This window comes from Ascaphus truei, chromosome 1 (assembly GCF_040206685.1).
Source record: "Ascaphus truei isolate aAscTru1 chromosome 1, aAscTru1.hap1, whole genome shotgun sequence".
Taxonomy (NCBI): domain Eukaryota; kingdom Metazoa; phylum Chordata; class Amphibia; order Anura; family Ascaphidae; genus Ascaphus; species Ascaphus truei.
In genome coordinates, this window is record NC_134483.1 from 165,510,266 (window position 1) to 165,531,284 (window position 21,019).

General features: G+C 43.8%; 1 protein-coding gene across 6 annotated transcripts in view; it reads left to right on the forward strand.

The window, feature by feature from the left end:
• The window catches only part of PIP5K1B (phosphatidylinositol-4-phosphate 5-kinase type 1 beta), a 159,128-nt gene that overhangs the window by 43,339 nt on the left and 94,770 nt on the right, over window positions 1-21,019 (forward strand). For 5 of the 6 annotated variants that reach the window (XM_075597595.1, XM_075597570.1, XM_075597561.1 and 2 more), the window contains 2 exons: window positions 8,832-8,903; window positions 9,433-9,501. In XM_075597595.1, coding sequence (XP_075453710.1) covers window positions 9,433-9,501 — 69 coding nt within the window. In that variant the 5' untranslated portion in view covers window positions 8,832-8,903. Of the gene's footprint in view, window positions 1-8,831; window positions 8,904-9,404; window positions 9,502-21,019 lie in introns of all 6 variants that reach the window. The other variant, XM_075597587.1, reaches the window with a different exon arrangement.

The window sequence follows — 21,019 nt, forward strand, 5'->3', positions numbered from 1 at the left end:
TAGTAGTCAGGTGTGGCCCTGCTACACTTTAATAGCAGTGGGATGATCTGATGTGATAAATCTCATGCAATTTCTTTGCACTGATTTGGCCCCGGCTTTGCAGCTAGGACACTTTGATATATGTCCCCCACAGACCCTTGCTGGGCCTTTTAGGCTGACTTTGTGCAGAGCCTGCCCCCTTCCCTGCTGCCTTTTGGCCTACAATAATAACAAAAAAATAGGCCACCCCTTTTCATGCGTATTTGGTGCTAGAAGCCTAGCTAGAGTCATGAGCTGCAATTCTCTTCTGATCTTTGTTCTACAGAGCAAGTGGAAAAAGTCTGGGTATAAATGTATGGTCATATTGTTTTATGTTTCAGCATGTTCGTTTACAAGATATGTCCCCAGTCATGAATGTTTTTGCAATCTGAGGAAAAAGAAAGTTAGCCGCAACCCTGCTTTCCCCATTATCTCTTAGCTTCCACTGCTGCCAGGGATTCTGGGTAATAACATGCAAATGCATAGAACTACTTTCACTAAAATAACTAAAGTCATGAGAACAAGACTATTCACAAGTCCAAACCATACAAAACGTGTTATTTAGTTACGATTTTGTTTGCTGTGATATGCCAAATTAGTATAGAAATGAATAAATCATACCAAGTGAAGTATTCACATGGTATTTAATGAAGTGCAAGGCAGAAATGGGAAATCATGCCATTTTGTTTATCTATATAGCAGGCTGGCGTAATTTGATAATTTGGCTCTGGGAATTTGTATTGATATATTCTACCACAAGTATAATATAAAGTACTGTATAATAGTTTATTCAGGGACCTTCTCATAAGGCCTCGTCCATAGTGAATGCTTCCGCATTCGCGACCATTGGCGCGGCGTCCCGCTCGCCTGCAGCAGGAGAGATATCTCCCCTGCAGGCAGAGACGACGGGTAGGCGTGTCGGGTGGGGGGAACGGGGGTGCAGTAGTGACGTCATGGAGCTGGTTCGCCCTCGTTGGGCGAACCGTTCCCGTGACCCGGCCTTCGCGCGGCAAAAACAAACAATTTTGTCTTGCCACACATCGGTCGCTTCGCCGCTCACGTGCAGGTGTGCGCACGCGCGCGCTATGCACCTGCGCATTGGCCACCATTGGTTAGCTTTTGGCGCGAGCGACATCGCTCATGCCGTAGCAACCACTATGGACGCAGCCTAAGGGGTGACAGAGCTCTGTTCGGTTATTATTGAAGACAGCGAGAGAATGTGGTTCAGGGAAAGAGAGGAAATGTTGTTTATGGACAGGGAGAGTGGTGTTTAGGTGAGAGACAGAACCCACACTGATTGTAATATCTTTATAACAACGACAATGGTTTAAATGTTCCACTTTTGGCGAGAACGGCATGCAAATACGTTTTTTGTAACTATATTTTTTCATATATAATTCTTATTTCATACAGAGAGACTTTATTGCAACTGTCTCTTTTTTTTCTGTCAGCTTTGCACCGATTTTCTTGTTTTTTTACTGAATAGAACCCCAAAATTGCTACGCATGGACTCACATTTCTAAAAAAAATCTAAGATAGAGCCCCTGATAATGATATTCTGTAGGATGCGCTCTGGAACAGTCCTACCTGCCCTCGTCCAAGATAGCTACATTTAGTAGTGATGTCATTCGGGTGGTCTTCTGTAGGGTTTTACCTACTGATGAAAAACACTTTTCAGTACAAACTGATCCCGTCCTGCCATAGTGTAAAAAACCCTAGCCTAGCTCTGCTTTTTATTGGTTCCCTCCAGTTATTGAGTAGATACGAAAGCCAGAATTGTCCACTTTTAACTGGTACTACAAAAGTAGTAAATATTTATATTCTAAACGGTTTAATTAATTGTATTATTTACTTGGCGAGGACAAGAGAAGTTGACTGTAGTAAAATTCAAGACACCTGCACAACAAGATAAGGCAAATCAGTCAGGCCCGACTGCTGCTTCGAGAAGGTTAATAAACTACCAGGAATGCTACACACCCTGACATTTTCACTCAGGCATGGTGTCCCAGTGGTTGCAGGTAGAGTTCATATGTAATCGCACTGTTTATGGAGACTGACCTTTACCCTACCCTGGAGGATCCACTTTCTGCAGCCTTAGAATGTCACACTGATCTTCTTTTTTTGCTATTAGAATGTGTTTGTGACAGTGTCTGCTGGAACTCGTGATACAGTGGGTAGGTCTGGCTTTTCATACCTTAGCAGCACATTGGTTCTCCACCTGTGTGCAGAAATTTACCGGGAGTTTCCTGAGAAACAATTGGTACCGGCTGACATTTTACTTGTCCACACCCAATAATTGTATATTGCCTTATATTTTTTTTTATGTAATAAAAAAATGTTTATTACATGTTCAACTATAATATTGATAATGTTGTATGATACAAAAAGATGTTACTCTTCCCCCCCAACAATGGTATACCTTTCCACAGCAACTGTATTTTCATGCACATAAGATGGAGAAGGAGTGGCTCAGTGAGTAAAGACACTGACTGGCACTGAGTTTGAAGCAGAGGAGCCTGGTTCAATTCCCAGTGTCGGCTACTTGTGACCTGTGGCAAGTCACTTTATCTTCCTGTGCCTCAGGCACCAAAGACATAGACTGTAAGCTCCACGGGGCAGGGACCTGTGCCTGTAAAATGTCTCTGTAAAGTGCTACTTAAAACTAGCAGCGCTATACAAGAACATGCTATTATTATAAGTCAGTGGTTTTCAAACTTTTGGAGCTGAGCGGCCCGTTACAGTTACAACAACAATGCAGACAGAAATAGACACACACAAAAGTATGCTTGACGGCAAACACACACCCACAACACAGGTATAGGGGTACATACATACCCTCTCAACATTTCACAGAACAAAAAAGGTACACATACGTTTACTATACCTACTCAACCCTCACATCTATCCCTCACACCACATATAGACTCACACACCCCATCATATGTCACCCTCATATGCCCTACACACCTCTAAGGCCTCGGCCAAGCTCCCCGCTGGCATGCTGAGGCTCAGGGAAAGCGGGTGGTTTCCCTGGCCTTAGACAGCGCGCCGTCAGGGGGCGGGGCGAGGGCGGGCCAGTGACGTCACGGAGCTGGTTCGCCCTCATTGGGCGAACCGCTCACGTGACCGGCCCTGCGCTCCGGCGAGCGCTGAAATGTAAAAATCTGCTAAGACCTACGCTTCCGCGCGCTTGCGGAAGCGTAGGCGAGCCCCTACTAAAGCCGCTCTAATTGCGGCTGTAGGGGCTCAGTGCCGAGCGGAAGCGCGCATCAGCGTGCCTCCGCCAGCAAGCAGCAACCCTGGACGAGGCCTTAGGCTAAGGCCCCGCTCCCTCAGTCAGCGCACCCGCACTGCAGCGTGCAGCGAGGGGGGACTGGGACCGGCTAGGAAAGGATACCCCTGCTGGTGAGGAACGTGCACGCAGCCTCGCACGCCACCGGACGCAGCGGGACCAAAGCCTTATACAGCAACCTCACTATTATAACCTTACTACAGTATAATGACCCCCACCCACTACTAAAATAACCCACATTATATGGCAGCCTCTCCTTACCTCCATGTTACAGGGACAGGTCCTCGCAGCTTGGAGGCTGAGCCTGCTGAGGGGGCACTCAAGTGCAGGTTTCCCACTGCTGCACACTCTTGCCTGCGATCGCGGGTCAATCAGAATCTTCGGTAAACGCCGATAGGTTGGCCGTGTAGTGATGCCGTGCGATTAGCCCATCAGCGTCGCGGAAGATTCTGATTGGGCCTTGGATGCAGGGAAGAGGGTGCAGCAGCAGAAACAAGCAGGTACACTTCTTGAGAACCGGTACAGTGCAATGGGCATGATGAGTGCAGGTTTAAAGGAAGATGGGAATATGCGGGAGATGAGAAAGAGATTAAAGAGGTGAGTTAGGATGGGGCTGAGTGTATGTATGTCTTTATTTATATAGCGCCTTTAATGTACATAGTGCTTCCCAGTAGTAATATATGTGATAAATAACAAATAATACAAATAACAGATCATGGGAATAAGTGCTTCAGACTTAAAAATTTACATTTAGGAAGAGGAGTCCCTGCTCTGAAGAGCTTACAATCTAATTGGTAGATAGGAAGGACGTACAGAGACAGTAGGAGGGCATTCTGGTAAGTGCGTCTTCAAGGGCCAAGCTTTATGTATCAGGTGTATAGTATTAGCCGCGGAGCTACTCATATGCTTCATTAAGCAGGTGTGTTTTAAGGTGGGTCTTAAAGGTGGATAGAGAGGGTGCTAGTCGGGTATTGAGGGGAAGGGCATTCCAGAGGTGTGGGGCAGTCAGTGAGAAAGGTTTAAAACTGGAGAGGGCTTTAGATACAAAGGGGGTAGAGAGAAGACATCCTTGAGCGGAACGCAAGAGTCTGGATGGTGCATAGCGAGAAATTAGGGCTGTGATGTAAGGAGGAGCAGAAGAGTGTAAAGCTTTAAAAGTGAGGAGGAGAATTGAGTGCGAGATGTGAGATTTGATAGGAAGCCAGGAGAGTGATTTCAGCAGGGGAGACGCTGAGACAGATTTAGGAAAGAGTAGAGTGATTCTGGCAGCAGTGTTTAGGATAGATAGGATAGTGTGTGCCAGAGAGGGAGTGGAGGAGATGTGAGGGAACAGGGTGAAGGGGAAGGTTGTAGGGTGAAAGGATAAGAGGAGCGCAGAGACCTCATCCTCAGTCACAGGGGGAAATGAGCTGAGGGTAGATTTGGTGTGTGAAGGGAGGTAGGTGTGCATATGGAGATGTAGAGTTTGACATTGCTCTTTCTATTTACCGCTAAAATAAGGATAATCCCGGTGACCAACAAGCATAAATATCTCTGGAACCTGGTGGTGTCGGAGGTTGAGGGACCCTCGTTTGTGTGATATATATAGAACAGCACAGACTGCTACTTTACATCTTTGAGTTCTTCATGACATTTCCCTGAATGGGCCGGCACTTTAGGGTCCCCTTGTATCTAGGGGGAGATCGCATTCACTGCTCCAGTGGAACCCTCCGCGCCCTGGAGGGCCTTACCACGACCACATGATTGCTTGGTGTAGAGGGTCTTCCGGCACTCAAAGGGGAGGTGTAGTGCTGGGTCCGATCCAAAAGCATGGACCCCCTCAGTGATGTCACGACATGCACTGTCTCCGGGGCCGCGGCTGAAAATGGAGAGACACTGTTAAGATCTGTATTAGCAGTTAGGACCACCACTGTGTAAGGCTGGGGCCATGGTGCCTTCGCCCTCGCTGAGGCGTGCGGAGGCTGTGGGAAAGCGGGTGCTTTCCCTGGCCATGGTTAACGGGCCATGGGGGGGCGTTCCTAGGGGCGTTACGGAGCTGGTTCGCCCTCATTGGGCGAACCGCTCACGTGACCTGTCTGTTGCGCTAAGAAATCAGTTTAACTGATTTCTCACGCAACGCGCGCCCCCTCCCGCGCACACACGCCCGCACGCCACATGGACACGAACACTGCTTTAAGGCAGTCTGTTCGCTCAGCGTGCGGACGCCTACTCACGGTCTGCAGTACCATTGCCCCAGCCTAAGTGTAACGCTCTGGTTGCTAGTGCCTCCCCCAGAATCCACTGCTGTGTCATCCCATTGGCTCGCTTTCCCTTATGAGAGCAGTGACACAATCAGACTAAAATTGAAGCTTAATCTGACACTGTCTGCCATGGTGGTCCATTCCAGGCACCTGTGATTTTAAGAGGGACTCTGTTGAGTGCCACATGGTGTTGCTACCATGTGGTGGGGTTTGGCACTCAAGGGAATCCAACACGTAGTAGCTAGGTTATATTCTATGTGTTTGTTTTCTAGGGGAGATTGGGCTAGTTAAGGAACAGAAGAGGAGGATTCTACCTTTCTGTCATCAGTGACGCCGCTAGTACAGAATCGCCAAGTCCTGGAGGGGCTGTGGCATTCTCGTGCCGCTGCTCCTCCTGCACTCAGGGGGTTAAATTTAGGAAACATGTAGAGATGTCCGTTCAAAATTTACAAAATAATCTCATGTAATAAATACTCACTGCATGAAAAAAGTTGTGTCATTATTGACACTTTCAGAAATGGAATATAATTTATTTTTTGTCGTTTGCCAATGTGGGTGGGGTCCATAAGGATAGTATGTAAAGCAAAGATTGTTGCTACAGTGGAAGGAAGCAGTAATCGAGTAGATTATTAAAGTGTATAATTTCAATGTATCATATAGAAAGAGGGTCATGATTTAGTACTTAGCTGTGGAGTTTACAGATAATGAGAGAAATGTTTCCAAAACAAATAAATCATTTGCGCTCATTTTTATTTGATTGAAAACCTGAAGTATTTTTTTAGGGATAACAATGGGAAGGTAACTGCAAACAGCTTCTAATTTTACATTCCACGGCCCGGCCTTCCTGTTTATAACACAGTCAGCTGCCTCATTGTCTCTCTGATAACATCATGTTTGTCAGGAATTACAATAAGTGTGCAGCGGCAGATAAATGCAGGCATGCGCATGCGTGCTTTCTGGTGTCTCTCCTGTATCACAATTCTCCTTCCCACCACAGATTAGCGTTTAGGAATATCTTGCTGCTGTTCCCCCAGCACCATGATGTCCCCTCTGTCTCTCTGCTGCTCCAGGCACCTTGTGAACAATTTTACAAAGGGCTGAATAACAAGAAGGGTGTCACTAACAAGCAACTGTGTTTCAGGCAGTGTATATTGAGAGGGATTATGTCGAAAGCCACAGTAGGAAAATAGAAATGAAATCAATCAATTGGGACTAATGTGGCATTCTTACACTGTAGGATAATTGAAGCAACAAAACATGTGAAATCCTGTGTTTGTTTGTTTGTTTTTTTAATATATCCAGTCTGTAGTATTAGATAATAGTGACTGCTTTTAAAAATATATATTATTGTTTAACTCCTAATGCCATTTGTAATGCGTTTTGATTTCTATAGCAGGCTTTAGCCCACCTCCCAAGCAGTGCAAGATCTTTGCAACACTTTCCTGTTTGGGATCATTTGTTGCCAATGTTCCCAACAGTTTGAGCTGTAAACTGTAACAATAGTTACTGTTACATTACCGTAGTAATGTATGGATACATTGTAGCTGCTGAGTTACACTGTCAGAAGGATTGATTGAAACTTCGTTAGGCACACAATCAGGATTTTTACACATTTGTAACAGGAGCACCAAATGATTGTCGGCTTAGGTAAGAATGTAGAATAACACATCGTCACATGCTTTTCATATACAAATAAGGAGAATTTAGTATTGCTGTCTTAATTTTATTTGTACCTGGCACTCAAATTATCTGTTTCAAATGCCTTACAATAATAATAATAATAATAGCATGTTCTTGTATAGCGCTGTTAGTTTTTACGTAGAGCTTTACAGAGACATTTTGCAGACACAGTCCCTGCCCCGTAGAGGTTACAATCTATGCTTTTGGTGCCTGAGGCACAGGGAGATAAAGTGACCTGTCCAAGGTCACAAGGAGCCGACACCAGTAATTGAACCAGGTTCCCCTGCTTCAACCTCAGTGCCAGTCAGTGTCTTTACTCACTGAGCCGCTCCCTTAAATTTCCATTCTAAGGAATTATGCCATTTTTATTTTCAGTTGGCCTAACACTTGATTCAATTGACTGTTCTAGAAGAAGAATGTATTATTTGCTAGGGCAGTCAAATCAAATGGCTATGCTGTAGTACAGATATTGGTGCATATTGTGGAATTGCGCTACAGCTGCAGTATTGCTTATTCTGTTATTGGCACAATGTCTATGCCTGCTCAGTCACAGCTCAAATAGGTAGGACAAACATTCGCAGCCATCAAATAGGTAGGACATGGTGGGACAAAGCTGTCCCTGGTTCGAGACAGCAAGAATAAATTCAACGATATAATATAGTAATGATATATTTAAGATAGCCTATAAATCACTTTGCAGTAACTATATAAAGCACCACACAGATGTAAAGGGCAGGATGAGTAAGCCTTTGTGGGTCTGGATTTGGGCACTTTCCAACAGTCTGCTGCCATGGTACTGTAGTAAAGGGATGCAGAATCGGGCAAAGCAGTGGAAGTGATGGCCTTATTTATATAGGGGATATCTTGCTTCCATTAATAGGATATCTATTAATAGGATATCTCTATATAAAAATCTATTCCTCAGCTACAACCATTATTGGCTGGTATGTTGTTCTATATGTCCTTACACGCTCTCTTATTCTTTCTACGGTGTGTGTCACACTCAAAGATATGAATTGTCTTCTTGTATTGGTGTCTTTTGTGCCAAGAAGAACTTGGTGGGCAATGTGGACGCATTTATGGTCGCACTCAGCAATGGTGCACACTTGAATTTTAATATTGCATATCATTTACGTGTCTGCCGCCTCTATAACGTCTCCATTTAGCAACACTTTTATCTGTGAAAAAGAAGTTGATGCACAATGCATAAAAATAGTTGCTAAGCCAGAGACGCACTAAATTGCTCTTCTTCTGTGATCCTTCCCTTACCTTCCTTCCTTCTTCCCTTGCTTCAGACTTACTTGAACAGTCCTTTCAAACTGTACATACTGTAATGTGAAACGCGTCAACACACTTGTTCAACTGACAAATGACTTCTGTAAATAAAATCTTAATTTAGTTCACAAATGGTTCAAATAGTACACAGTACTCTTTGTACATAGCCCCTTTTGGATTGCTTTTAAAAATATGAAATAAACTACAAAAGCTAATATTCGGGTTGTAGAAATTAAATTGCCAATTACACCAAGAGCAAGGAAGTAATTTGTAGTGACTTTCTCTGTAAATCTCAGCATGTAACCAACACGTGTCTTTCGTTTCAGGATCTAATTGACTGCATAAATGATCAGTGCACTCGTTAACCTCTGCTCCAGATGACTTGCAACTGAAGAAAGGTATACATTCCCCTCACATGGCACAGGCAGGGGCTGTGCGGGCTTGTGGGAACGGGGGAAATAGAATCAGGTTTCAGGAGGCTGCAGTCTTTTTTTGCAGAGTTCTCTTTTTCTGTGTAAATTGAGCACATCTAACCTTTTATACGCCTGTGGTTTTCTAAAGTATCTCATATTGATGGCGTTACCGCCCGATCTGCAGCCAAAAGCAGCATTAGTGTAGCGTTACAGTAGGCACTGGCCTCACGGTAAAGTTATCATTGGCTTCTCCCTCTTTTGAAACCAGCCACAAAAACAAGATCCTGGGTTACATTTGAAGTGGCGTCATTGTTATAAAAGTGCACTGAGCATCCGCTACTTTAAACATAAAACCCATTCTGCAATAAAGCAGCCCCCTGTCAGCACGGGGAGAACCGGGCAGCAATGGGACAGGGTGGAAGGAAGAGGATATCTCCGCCCCGTGCATAATAGTGACTAGGAATCTATTTCTTTTCATTGTACTAGCAGGTAACAGTATCTGTTGTGTCTTTAGATGTCTTCTGTAACAGAAAATGGAAATGCCACAGGTGCAAAGCCAAATGGGGAGAAAACCTATAAAAAGGTAAGTGTAAATTGCCCATCTTTTTACTGTGAGATTAAGATTGACATTTTCTGCCCAAATAAAAAGAAACTGCTAGCAAGCACGGTGTCACACGAGGGCCATATTTCTGTAGACTGGCTTGCCTGTTGTAGAACGGAAACCGTGAATGACAGTGCCACTTGCATGATATATATCAGAGATATAAGTCACCCATTAAAATCCATTTAAATAAGACAATAGACACTGTGTACATCAAACAGAACAAGGGCTGTCCTCTCTCTCTCTTCAGTCCAATGTTAAGTAGCATACAGTCGGAATGCTTGTTAGTGGTCGAGTGGTGTGCGGAGATAAGACCTTATTTTCACTGCCTTATTTCTCCCATCAGCGATAGCAAGTTATTTTACACTTTTGTTTTACATAAATGGGGAGTCCACAGGTCTACGATCATGTCAGTTATCATGGCTGGAGTCCACTGGGTAAAGATTACCACGTGTCCTTCTCTTGTGCAAAAGAGAAATGACAGGCATTGCAAATACGTTCCAGGTACAGGGCTCACCACAGTAGTATTGCCTGTAGTGAAAATGCTACGACAGCCCCAAGAGATGACTTTATATTGCCATGGCTGACGACTTCTGCAATTATGACCATCTCATTGCTATATTTGCCTTCCGAAAAAAGGGAAAAAGTGCACAATATTGCGTTGAAAGTCACAATACATAGCTGAATCATTAAAGCTGTGTCTCTCACTTTTCTAAATGTAATAGTTGAACTCTGTTTTTGGGGGTTATGCACTAAGCAGTGATAAGGGGGTTTTCTGGGTGCTATGCACAAAGCAGTGATAAGTGCTTTTAAGGGGGTTATGCACTAAGCAGTGATAAGTGGGTTTTCTGGGTGCTATGCACAAAGCAGTGATAAGTGCTTTTAAGTGAGATACATGCCTTTATAGCGTGATATTGCCTGTTGTGAGATTCACAAAGCAGTGCAGTATCGTGCTATAAAGGCATTTATCTCACTTAAAAGACTTATCACTGCTTTGTGTGTCTCACAGCAGGCAATATCACGCTATAATGGCTTTTTATCTCACTTAAAAGCACTTATCACTGCTTAGTGCATAACCCCCTTTGTATCCATGGACAATCCTCAAATCAAGATGCAAATTGCAGTGGGTTTGAAATAAAGATACTGTATAAAAAAAAAAACAACAAATAAATGATCTGTAGCTTTGGGTTTCTTAATTCCTTTCCAGCCCAGAAACATTACTTTGAAGCATAAGTTATTTCAGAATCACATTAGATATTACACGAGACCTAGCCCCATCCACTCCAGAGACAATAATCTGTCCAAAATAAATGTGAAACTTCCTAAAATTTCTACTTGCATAAGGTTTCCAAAAGAATGATTCGTGTTCTACGGTGGCAATGACAAATATTTTCTCATGTGAAGCCTTAGCGCAATAAATATTTTATTACACCCTGTTGGAAGGTTTCCTCTGTGTTGCATTCCTTTTAAAACTGGACAGCATGCAAGGAAGCCGGCAGTGTCTGTGAAAGATGGATTATACTTACAGAGTTCTTCCACAGCAGGACTGTTGATGTGTGGCACATTTCCATGTGCCCTGTGGACTACCTTAACCCACAACAGTAAAACCTTAGTGCCTGTAATAACTCATTGGATAAAGGTATTGTCCACTGGAAGCCGATGGCTAATTCCTGACCAATTGCTGACTATCTACTCCCACATTTACAAAGGGCCCTGCGATGCACTGGAAATTAATACATCTCTGGGGCCTCTAGTAACAGGTTAGTAGGGTGCAGGTGGGGCGTCTCTTTTTAAAAAAAAAAATGTAATATTCCAATGCAAACTCTGCCAACCGGGAGTTTGTGTCCTTAGTTATGTGACTGATGGTATAGTGAAGTACCAAATGTTACGGTCAGGAGGTCAAATGTTTGCTAGCTACTTTTCAGGGCGCTAGTGAAAAAACGATGTGAGCGTAATCTGTGCTGTGTTTGCAGTTTATTCTCCTGCGTTGAACAGCTGTACACTTTGTCTTTTAATATGCCGCAGGCATGAATAGTCGAGGCTATAATAACCAGGGTTGTGATTGGATCCACTCATTAGTTTCTTTGCATTGGCACGGCTCTCTAGTTTTGCATAGGGAAACACATATGGACATGTTTGTCCAGGTAGTTGCTCAGAAGTCGCAGTCACTGGAAGAAGCAGGAAGATTGGGAACACGTGTACTTATGATTTTGTTTCGGTATCTGCGTGTATATACTTAATCCCAGTTTCCTCTCTTGCTGATTATTAGCTCCCCTCCTTTAGGCTTCATAAGGGATCATTTATGTAATCAAAACTCGGAATGAAAGAGCTGTGTGAAGTCATCTCTAAGATCAGTGTTTTAGGCAATTTCAGAGCAAAGTTAATGCAAAGATAGGCATTTTCATTCTGCGTCTCTATCAAATCAAATCAGCTTTATTGGAATGACGAAAGAACATTTCAGTATTGCCAAAGCGTGAATAATAGGGGGTGGGGGACAATAATTACACGAATACTAGGGGGTAGGGTATAATGATTGCACGGTATATGGGTAACAGTTTCACACAGGGATGTGGGGGTTAGTGGACGTCTCTCAGCTTGTCACTGTATCGGGGTACTTTCCCAGTGTCGGTAAGCTTGTGATTTGAGCAGTCATGATAGGAGACGTTGGGAGTCAAATGACACACATATTCTAATGGGATATATTCAACTCTGTGCCTTGGCAGACCCTTTTTTTTCTACATTAAAAACTCTGCCAGACCTGAAGTATTGTAATTCTCCTTGGTTAATGATCTGCTTCAAATGTAAGAAACTTTATTAACAAGTAAACTTCATGTGGCACAGCCACAGGCAGGCAATGGTGTGGATTGTCAAAGCAAACATTATCTTGCATGTATACAGGGAACTCTATGGGCTAGAAGGGATTCACTAAAGGTCAATATAGCTGCGTTCACAATTGGCATTTTGAAGAAATAGAATTGCTGGAATATTTTTTAGAAGGACCACCGTACTCACTAAGAATTATTTATACATGGGTAGCAATATTCATCTTATTTGCATTCATGAAAATTGCATTAACTCAGCGTTTAACAGCGCTAGCAACATTAAAAAAAGAACTCATAGAAATCAGCATTATTCAGTGTTAGAGATGCTATTGTGAAGGCGTGGGAGATATTACACTGAAAAGGGAAAAGTCTTAAAAAAACCCTGTGGCAGAAAATAATGTAATCCCTTTGATGGCTGAGGCAAAGAATGCATTGCAAAGGAATGCCTGCAGGCACCACAGGGGTTACATACAACATAAACACCCTACAAAGAAAACACTAAAGGCATTACATCCATATGTGCAGATATTAAGCCCGTGGGTTGAGCATAACTAGCCGGCCACCTGGGGTACCTAGTGCGCTGGCTATATCGGAGAGGTCTGTTGCCTTTTCTCAGTTAGAGTGTTTCGGAGCCTTCTAAAGGAAGCACAACACTCTGACTACTCTCCTATTTGTCATGGTTCCGAGTACAAGACACATACTTTGTGATCTTGAAATAGCTGTTTTGCTAAACATAACAGACCTCTAGGTTCATTTACCTTTGAACCTGTTGGTCTGGTACATATGTGTGTGTATATATCCGTATACTAGCATTACCTGGCTCAACAAATATACTATATTATTCTGAGCACACACACTATATTAAGCTATACTCTCCATTTAGGTGTAGTCCTCAAACTATATAGAACTGTATTGGTATAACTACCACTGTTAGTATAATCATATAGCAGTGGGACATTCTAAAATAGTTATTCCTAGCATACACTGTTAGTTTGAACTAGGCATACAGTTACCTCCTCCGTTTTTAATTTTTAATTTATTTTAATCACTTTGGTTCACGTTAGTTTTTTGCTGTAATAAATATATTTTAATCATTTTTTAATAAATAGTAATTTTTAATATAGGTATAGGTGTTCTCTTGTGCAGCTATTAGGGAGCTTTCTATCTTTTCTTTGCTTAGACTCTAGTGTTGACCAATCTAGTTCTTTGAGCATTTCGCAGTGATGTGTGTTGTAGTTGCATTGGAGAACAAAACGACAAATTGAATTGTAGAGGGTGTCAAGTTTGCTAAGGTGGGTTTGAGGAGTCGAGCCATATACTATGTCTCCATAGTCAATAATTGGCATTAGCATCTGCTGTGCGATACGCTTTCTGACCAGGAGACTTAGGGAGGATTTGTTCCTGTAAAGTACCCCTAGTTTGGCATAGGTCTTGGTTGTCAGGGTATCAATGTGCATCCCGAATGTTAAGTGGGAGTCAAACCATAAGCCCAGGTATTTAAAACTAGTGACAGGTGTTAGGGTGGTGTTAGCGTTGGTTCTAATCAGGAGCTCAGTCACTGGAAGCTTTACAAATTTAGTCTTGGTCCCAAATACCATTGTTACAGTCTTGTCAGTGTTTAAAAACAGTTTGTTTTGGGAAATCCAGTTTTCGAGTCTCAAAAAGTCAGACTGAAGTATGTGTTGAAGGTCAGAGAGGCTATGGCTGTGTGCATATAGGATTGTGTCATCTGCATACATGTGTATTGAGGCTTCCTTACAAGCTGTGGGAAGATCATTAATGAACACTGAGAAGAGTAGGGGGCCCAGAACAGAGCCTTGGGGGACACCACAGGTGATATCCAGGGGGTTGGAGTTAGAGCCTGAGATGGACACATGTTGGGATCTTCCTGATAGGTAGGACTGAAACAAGTTTAAAGCATGTTTCCCTATTCCAGAGCTCTGGAGTTTGTTAAGCAGGATAACATGATCAACTGTGTCAAAAGCCTTTGCAAAATCTAGGAATACTGCACCAGTGAGTTGTCCCCGTTCCATTCCACACTGGATTTCATTGCAAACTTTTAGCAGGGTAGTTACGGTGGAGTGTTTGGGACGAAACCCTGATTGGAATTGGCTAGGGAAATTTGTCTTGGTATAGAAATCGCTTAATTGGGAGTGGACACATTTTTCCATGACTTTGGATAGAATTGGGAGAAGTGAGATTGGCCTGTAGTTTGAGACAGTGTTTTTGTCCCCACTTTTGAAGATTGGGACAACTCTGGCAGTTTTCCAGGTCTTAGGGATATAGCCTGCAGACAGGATAGAGTTGACTATGGACGCAATTGGTTTGGCAATGGCTGGGGCACCAAGTCGTAGGAACCTAGATTGTAGTAAGTCGGGTCCACATTGGCTGCTTAGTTTTAGTTTGAGGAGCGCTTGTATAATCTCCTCTTCAGATACTGGGCCAAATTGAAAATTGTAGGCAGTGTTGGGAGGGGGTGGGACTGTAGGGGTACTCCCAGGATGAGATTCAGGTTTGTGGTTTGGGCTGCGTTTCGCTAATAAGTTAGTGGCACACCCCACAAAGTAATCATTGAATGCATTTGCAATGTCAGTGGGGTTTGGCAGAGTAATATCCCCCTTAGTGATATTACTTGGTTGTTGATGGTTAGGAGGCTGGAATATATTGTTGATAACCTTCCAGAAGTTAGCTGGGTTTGATGTATTCTGGTGGAGATTGTCAGAGTAATATTGTGCTTTTGCATGCCTTGTTTGCCTTGTGCACATGTTCCGCATGCATCTGTAGTGATTGAGATCCTTGGTAGTGCCAGTTACTTTGTAGCTTTTCCACAAGGCATCCCTGAACTGGTAGAGTGCTATAAGGTCAGGTGTAACCCATGGAAGGTGGGCCCCCCGTACCCTTATTTTGCATAGTGGAGCATGGGTATCGCAGAGTTTTAAGAACTCGGATTGGAAATAGTCGAGCGCAGAATCAGGGTCGGGAATTAAATCGATTCTGTGCCATGGGCAGTTGGTAAGGTCATCCAGAAACTGTTGTGGGTTAAAGTTTTTAAATGTTCTAGTGAGGAGAACTTTAGGACTTGAATGGGGCGGTTTAATTTTTCTTACACAGTACACTATTGCATGGACACTGAAAATATCAGGCAGGATGCCAGAGGATTGGATTCTGCTGGGGTTTGAGGAGAGAATCCAGTCTAGCAAGGAATGGTTATGCGATTTCAGGTTTATCCGTGTGGGTTGGGAAATGAGTTGCGATAGCTTGGATTATTATCCAGACTAGATTTTTTGTGTGACATAAAAAAAACCCCCAGAATATGTTCAATATGGGCTGAACAAGCGATATTACACGGGTAATGTCACTGCCTTTGAAGGGGGCAATTCGATTTTCATTGTCGGCTCTCCTTGTGCCTCAAGTCGCCTAATATCCTTCTTATGATTAGATTGTAAGCTCTACGTGGCAGGAACTCATTGCGCCTGCAAAATGCTACGTACAGCTCTGTACACTACCAGTGCTACATAAGGAGCACTTAATAACAGGAAATACCGTGCTGGCCAGCAGAAAGAAAAACCGTTTACTGATTATAATGCAGCTTTATTGGCTGAAATTAGATTTTAAAATGCAAGCCGGTCTTACTTAGAGTTGCAGAGTAAGTAAAACTGTTGCTTTAACAGCCAATTGTTGTGGATAGAAAACAGCAGCGCTTTCCAAGCGGCTGCTATGCAAATGTAAGACGTAGGCATTATCGTTCTCTAATTATGCTTTCAAAAAAAAATTATTAGTCACAGGAAAAACTGGCTGTACCAGCTACTTACATTTAGCTAATGGGCTTTTTAAGTGTCTATTGAGCGTTTTGTTCTGTGGTTAAAGTATGTTAATAAAGCCAGTCAGCAGTAAAGTAGACAAGTAACTGGAGGATATGACGGATTTTTGTTTTATGATTCCTGTTGAAAAATTGTTTATCTTTTGCATTCCTGAGAAAAACAGCCAACATTGCTTTAATTGATGATTGGTAACCCATTGATTATCACAGACCTGCGAGGTATTGATGTGCGGTGCAGTGCCATACAGCATTGAAGGGTTTCAGCCACACTGTCGAAATGTATAGTGATAATGAAAAAAATACATATAAAAAACAACAAGCAGGTGAAAATGTTTAATGGTGTTCTGCAGTGTTACGCTCAGAGCAAGTTGCAAAGGATGTGGGGCAGACTTTGCAAGTTATGTATAGTGAATGAAAGCTGTTACCAGAACCCCAAACTTACCACCAAACAGGAAGGTGAATATGCAGAAAAGAACTACATTGTGAGAACCAGACACAATTGAAGGACATTACATTTTTACGCCACATTAAGCTTTCTTGGTATAGACATACCAGCCTTCATAGTATGGGCATACACCACACACAGCCTTCATAGTATGGGTATACACCACACACAGCCTTCATAGTATGGGCATACACCACACACAGCCTTCATAGTATGGGCATACACCACACACAGCCTTCATAGTATGGGTATACACCACACACAGCCTTCATAGTATGGGTATACACCACACACAGCCTTCATAGTATGGGCATACACCACACACAGCCTTCATAGTATGGGCATACACCACACACAGCCTTCATAGTATGGGCATACACCACACACAGCCTTCATAGTATGGGCATACACCACACACAGCCTTCATAGTATGGGTATACACCACACAGAGCCTTCATAGTATGGGCATACACCACACACAGCCTTCATAGTATGGGTATACACCACACACAGCCTTCATAGTATGGGTATACACCACACACAGCCTTCATAGTATGGGCATACACCACACACAGCCTTCATAGTATGGGTATACACCACACACAGCCTTCATAGTATGGGCATACACCACACACAGCCTTCATAGTATGGGTATACACCACACACAGCCTTCATAGTATGGGCATACACCACACAGAGCCTTCATAGTATTGGCATACACCACACACAGCCTTCATAGTATGGGTATACACCACACACAGCCTTCATAGTATGGGCATACACCACACACAGCCTTCATAGTATGGGTATACACCACACAGAGCCTTCATAGTATTGGCATACACCACACACAGCCTTCATAGTATGGGTATACACCACACAGAGCCTTCATAGTATGGGCATACACCACACACAGCCTTCATAGTATGGGCATACACCACACACAGCCTTCATAGTATGGGCATACACCACACACAGCCTTCATAGTATGGGTATACACCACACACAGCCTTCATAGTATGGGTATACACCACACACAGCCTTCATAGTATGGGCATACACCACACACAGCCTTCATAGTATGGGCATACACCACACACAGCCTTCATAGTATGGGCATACACCACACACAGCCTTCATAGTATGGGTATACACCACACACAGCCTTCATAGTATGGGTATACACCACACACAGCCTTCATAGTATGGGCATACACCACACACAGCCTTCATAGTATGGGTATACACCACACACAGCCTTCATAGTATGGGCATACACCACACACAGCCTTCATAGTATGGGTATACACCACACACAGCCTTCATAGTATGGGCATACACCACACAGAGCCTTCATAGTATTGGCATACACCACACACAGCCTTCATAGTATGGGTATACACCACACACAGCCTTCATAGTATGGGCATACACCACACACAGCCTTCATAGTATGGGCATACACCACACACAGCCTTCATAGTACGGGCGTACACCACACACAGCCTTCGTAGTACAGGCATACACAACACACAGCCTTCATAGTATAGGCATACACCACACACAGCCTTCATAGTATGGGCATACACCACACACAGCCTTCATAGTATGGGCATACACCACACACAGCCTTCATAGTATGGGTATACACCACACACAGCCTTCATAGTATGGGTATACACCACACACAGCCTTCATAGTATGGGTATACACCACACACAGCCTTCATAGTATGGGTATACACCACACACAGCCTTCATAGTATGGGTATACACCACACACAGCCTTCATAGTATGGGTATACACCACACACAGCCTTCATAGTATGGGTATACACCACACACAGCCTTCATAGTATGGGCATACACCACACACAGCCTTCATAGTATGGGCATACACCACACACAGCCTTCATAGTATGGGCATACATCACACACAGCCTTCATAGTATGGGCATACACCACACACAGCCTTCATAGTATGGGTATACACCACACACAGCCTTCATAGTATGGGCATACACCACACACAGCCTTCGTAGTATAGGCATACACCACACACAGCCTTCTTAGTATGGGTATACACCACACACAGCCTTCATAGTATGGGCATACACCACACACAGCCTTCTTAGTATGGGTATACACCACATACAGCCTTCATAGTATGGGCATACACCACACACAGCCTTCATAGTACGGGCATACACCACACACAGCCTTCATAGTATGGGCATACACCACACACAGCCTTCATAGTATGGGCATACACCACACACAGCCTTCATAGTATGGGTATACACCACACACAGCCTTCATAGTATGGGCATACACCACACACAGCCTTCATAGTATGGGCATACACCACACACAGCCTTCATAGTATGGGCATACACCACACACAGCCTTCATAGTATGGGTATACACCACACACAGCCTTCATAGTATCGGCATACACCACACACAGCCTTCGTAGTATAGGCATACACCACACACAGCCTTCTTAGTATGGGTATACACCACATACAGCCTTCATAGTACGGGCATACACCACACACAGCCTTCATAGTATGGGCATACACCACACACAGCCTTCATAGTATGGGCATACACCATACACAGCCTTCATAGTATGGGCATACACCACACACAGCCTTCATAGTATGGGCATACACCACACAAAGCCTTCATAGTATGGGCATACACCACACACAGCCTTCATACCACACACAGCCTTCATTGTATGGGTATACACCACACACAGCCTTCATAGTATGGGTATACACCACACAGAGCCTTCATAGTATTGGCATACACCACACACAGCCTTCATAGTCTGGGTATACACCACACACAGCCTTCATAGTATGGGCATACACCACACACAGCCTTCATAGTATGGGTATACACCACACACAGCCTTCATAGTATGGGTATACACCACACACAGCCTTCATAGTATGGGCATACACCACACACAGCCTTCATAGTATGGGTATACACCACACACAGCCTTCATAGTATCGGCATACACCACACACAGCCTTCATAGTATGGGCATACACCACACACAGCCTTCATACCACACACAGCCTTCATAGTATGGGTATACACCACACACAGCCTTCATAGTATGGGCATACACCACACACAGCCTTCATAGTATGGGCATACACCACACACAGCCTTCATAGTATGGGTATACACCACACACAGCCTTCATAGTATGGGTATACACCACACACAGCCTTCATAGTATGGGTATACACCACACACAGCCTTCATAGTATGGGTATACACCACACACAGCCTTCATAGTATGGGTATACACCACACACAGCCTTCATAGTATGGGCATACACCACACACAGCCTTCATAGTATGGGCATACACCACACACAGCCTTCATACAGTAATATGGGCATACACCACACACAGCCTTCATAGTATGGGTATACACCACACACAGCCTTCATAGTATGGGTATACACCACACACAGCCTTCATAGTATGGGCATACACCACACACAGCCTTCATAGTATCGGCATCCACCACACACAGCCTTCATAGTATGGGCATACACCACACACAGCCTTCATACCACACACAGCCTTCATAGTATGGGTATACACCACACACAGCCTTCATAGTATGGGCATACACCACACACAGCCTTCATAGTATGGGCATACACCACACACAGCCTTCATAGTATGGGCATACACCACACACAGCCTTCATAGTATGGGTATACACCACACACAGCCTTCATAGTATGGGTATACACCACACAGAGCCTTCATAGTATTGGCATACACCACACACAGCCTTCATAGTATGGGCATACACCACACACAGCCTTCATAGTATGGGTATACACCACACACAGCCTTCATAGTATGGGCATACACCACACACAGCCTTCATAGTATGGGTATACACCACACACAGCCTTCATAGTATGGGTATACACCACACACAGCCTTCATAGTATGGGCATACACCACACACAGCCTTCAAAGTATGGGCATACACCACACACAGCCTTCATAGTATGGGCATACACCACACACAGCCTTCATACAGTAATATGGGCATACACCACACACAGCCTTCATAGTATGGGCATACACCACACACAGCCTTCATAGTATGGGTATACACCACACACAGCCTTCATAGTATGGGTATACACCACACACAGCCTTCATAGTATGGGCATACACCACACTCAGCCTTCATAGTATGGGCATACACCACACACAGCCTTCATAGTATGGGCATACACCACACACAGCCTTCATAGTATGGGCATACACCACACACAGCCTTCATAGTATGGGCATACACCACACACAGCCTTCATAGTATGGGCATACACCACACACAGCCTTCATACAGTAATATGGGCAT